The sequence below is a fragment of the Pangasianodon hypophthalmus genome, chromosome 6 (genome assembly GCF_027358585.1).
Source record: "Pangasianodon hypophthalmus isolate fPanHyp1 chromosome 6, fPanHyp1.pri, whole genome shotgun sequence".
Taxonomy (NCBI): Eukaryota; Metazoa; Chordata; class Actinopteri; order Siluriformes; family Pangasiidae; genus Pangasianodon; species Pangasianodon hypophthalmus.
In genome coordinates this window covers 30828476-30830975 of record NC_069715.1, presented here as the reverse complement: position 1 = coordinate 30830975, position 2500 = coordinate 30828476, and the positions used below count along the sequence as shown (strand labels likewise).

General features: G+C 37.6%; 1 protein-coding gene across 1 annotated transcript in view; it reads left to right on the top strand.

Annotated features, from left to right (window-relative positions):
- The window catches only part of caps2 (calcyphosine 2), a 9991-nt gene that overhangs the window by 89 nt on the left and 7402 nt on the right, over nt 1-2500 (top strand). Inside the window, exons 1-5 of the mRNA XM_026913535.3 lie at nt 1-207; nt 303-343; nt 436-481; nt 881-970; nt 2470-2500. The exon at nt 1-207 is cut by the window's left edge and continues 89 nt beyond it; the exon at nt 2470-2500 is cut by the window's right edge and continues 176 nt beyond it. Coding sequence (XP_026769336.3) covers nt 148-207; nt 303-343; nt 436-481; nt 881-970; nt 2470-2500 — 268 coding nt within the window. The 5' untranslated portion in view covers nt 1-147. The remainder of the gene's footprint in view (nt 208-302; nt 344-435; nt 482-880; nt 971-2469) is intronic.

The following is a 2500-nucleotide window of genomic DNA, read 5'->3' as shown; positions in this document are numbered from 1 at the left end:
GTTTGATCTTTCGGACTTCATTACCCAAAATCCCTTTCGGTGACGGCGTTCTGGTCACGTGTGTTTTGTTGGTAATAATCTCCATAGTAACGCAGGAACGCTTGGGTTTTGCTTTGTGCTGTGTGAGCTGCAGCTTAAACACCGGAAATGGATCGGAGTTTAAAAGCGACAAGAAACTTGAGAGGAGTCAGAGCTGGAGAGAGACAGGTGAGAGTCTCATCCTTACTGAAAACAGCTGAGGATACATTTATAAACCCGAACTGACTGGCTGATTGTTTTCCATGTTGTGTTTTTGTATAAAGAGAGAAATAAGCGCTCCATCCCGCGGGCCGCGTCCACGAGAGTAAGACAGCTGACTCTACATTCACTTCCGGTGCGTCATTAAGGCTCTAATTTCCGTCATTAATGAGCTACACACTGTTGTGTTTCATACAGAGTTCCGGTTCTGGAGCTGCACAGACTCAGGGATGGAGAAGATGAAGTGAGGAAATCATTCATAATAAACTTTATTTATACTATAAACACTTTTCCTTTTAAAGCCAAAATCTCAAAGTGCTTCAGATAAAAGATTAAAAGTAGATAAAAAAACAAAACAATCCACAATCATAAACAATACACAGTGTATATAATGATAAAAGAACCTGAAATTAAACGATTTTTTAAAAAAGTGCAAAAAGAGGAATTACAGAGATGATAAATGGTGAAGGATGTTATATGATAATTAATAAATCATAACATTAATAAAATCCACATTCAATAAAACATGAATTAATGAGTCACTACACGCAGACAGAAATAAAACAGGAATGAAAGGGAGAGCGATGCGTTTCTGTGCGCTCTAAAGTTAATCAAATTCATCATCTTCCCAAAATCTCCCGAGGATCCTGGTGTTGTTCCGGTGGCCGGAAGACCGTCAGCCGTGCTGTCGGCCCTGAGCTGGGGTTCAGCTTCGTCCTCCAGCACACCGCAGGTAATCATCACATTATCACCTTTATTTACTGAAACCCTTTCCACTCTTCTTTATTTATACACACGAGCTTTTAACACCGGACATCGTCACAGAGCAGCTTTACACAAATCTGGATATAAAATGAAATTAATATTTACATTAATCCCTAATGAGCAAGCCATGAAAGCTTCTAAAGTGTTTATATAAAGTGTTATGAATATGCACTCAGCCTTCATATAAAGTGCTAGTATTATGTGAAATTTTGCGCTGCACAGAATGATGTTTAGTCTTAAGCTACGACGTTGTTACGTTGTGTTAAAGACGTAAATAACTTCCAAAACAACAACAACAACAACAATGACAACGGCAGAAAGTATAATAAATATGACATAAAAAATAAAGAATAATTAAGATGAAGTAATACTAGCATCTATAAGTATAAAAGTACTTAAAAACATAAGTACAATACTGACATAATGAAAGTAATTATTATTATAAAATAAAGCAGCGAGCAGTGAGTCAGGGGCCCAGGCACTGGAGTGATGATGGCTGCAATGGACCTTGTTGATGACTCGAGACCCGTTTCATTGGTTCTGGTAAGAACTTGGGATCTGTGTGAGGGACATGAGGACCTTCTGTACACATGAAATTCTGCTAAGTGGTAAAAAGGGGTGTGCTGAGTAATAAGTTGTACATTATTAAAAAAGTTCTTTGATGGTTCCTCCTAGAACAGTGTTCTCCAATCAGCCACGATTCCAAATAGAACTGTTACTTATCCAGTAGAGAACCCTTTTACTGTATACTACATACCGAGAAGCTAAATGTTAAACTCCTGACAGGTTCTAGATATTGAGAATACTACTACTAATAATAATAATAATCATAAAAAAGGAAATCACTTTCTTTTGGGTTCTACATAGATCCTTTAAGTGTTACCTCATCTGAACAACCAAAGGTCCTTTAAGAGTTAATTTTTTTGTGGCAAGTTCCAGATATTTGAAACATCAAAACAAAAGGATTTCCTTCTTTTTCTTGAGATGTTTATTTAAGTCAGATGTTGATGACCTTGAAACTACAACACATCCTTATGGAAATTCCAGTTGAATTCCAAAGAAAATATCCATTATGACATTTTGAGGGAAATTTATAATACAGTCCTGCTGGCGGTTTTTTTTGTTATAGATCAGAATATAATCTGATTTCTGCACTTCCTGCTGGACTGGAATGGATTTGACATTAATGTGAACTCTGCAGTGAGTCTCATTAGGGCTTTATACTGATTATAATAATAAGTTCATGTTTTTATTGTGTGTGTGTGTGTGTGTGTCAGAGACATTCTTGGCTTTAGGTGTCAGGGTACCATGTATCTCCTCCCATGTGTTTCCATGGTGATTGTCATTAATAAGTTGTGAATTTCAAAGGGAATCCCATAGGGAATGTTTTGTAAGGAAGTCTGTCAGGTTTTCAGAAATGCAGCACAAGTGCATATCCAGGTCAGTATTCCGGGGTGTTTTCTACAGGAATGGGATGCTGGGATAGCGGCCACGCTGG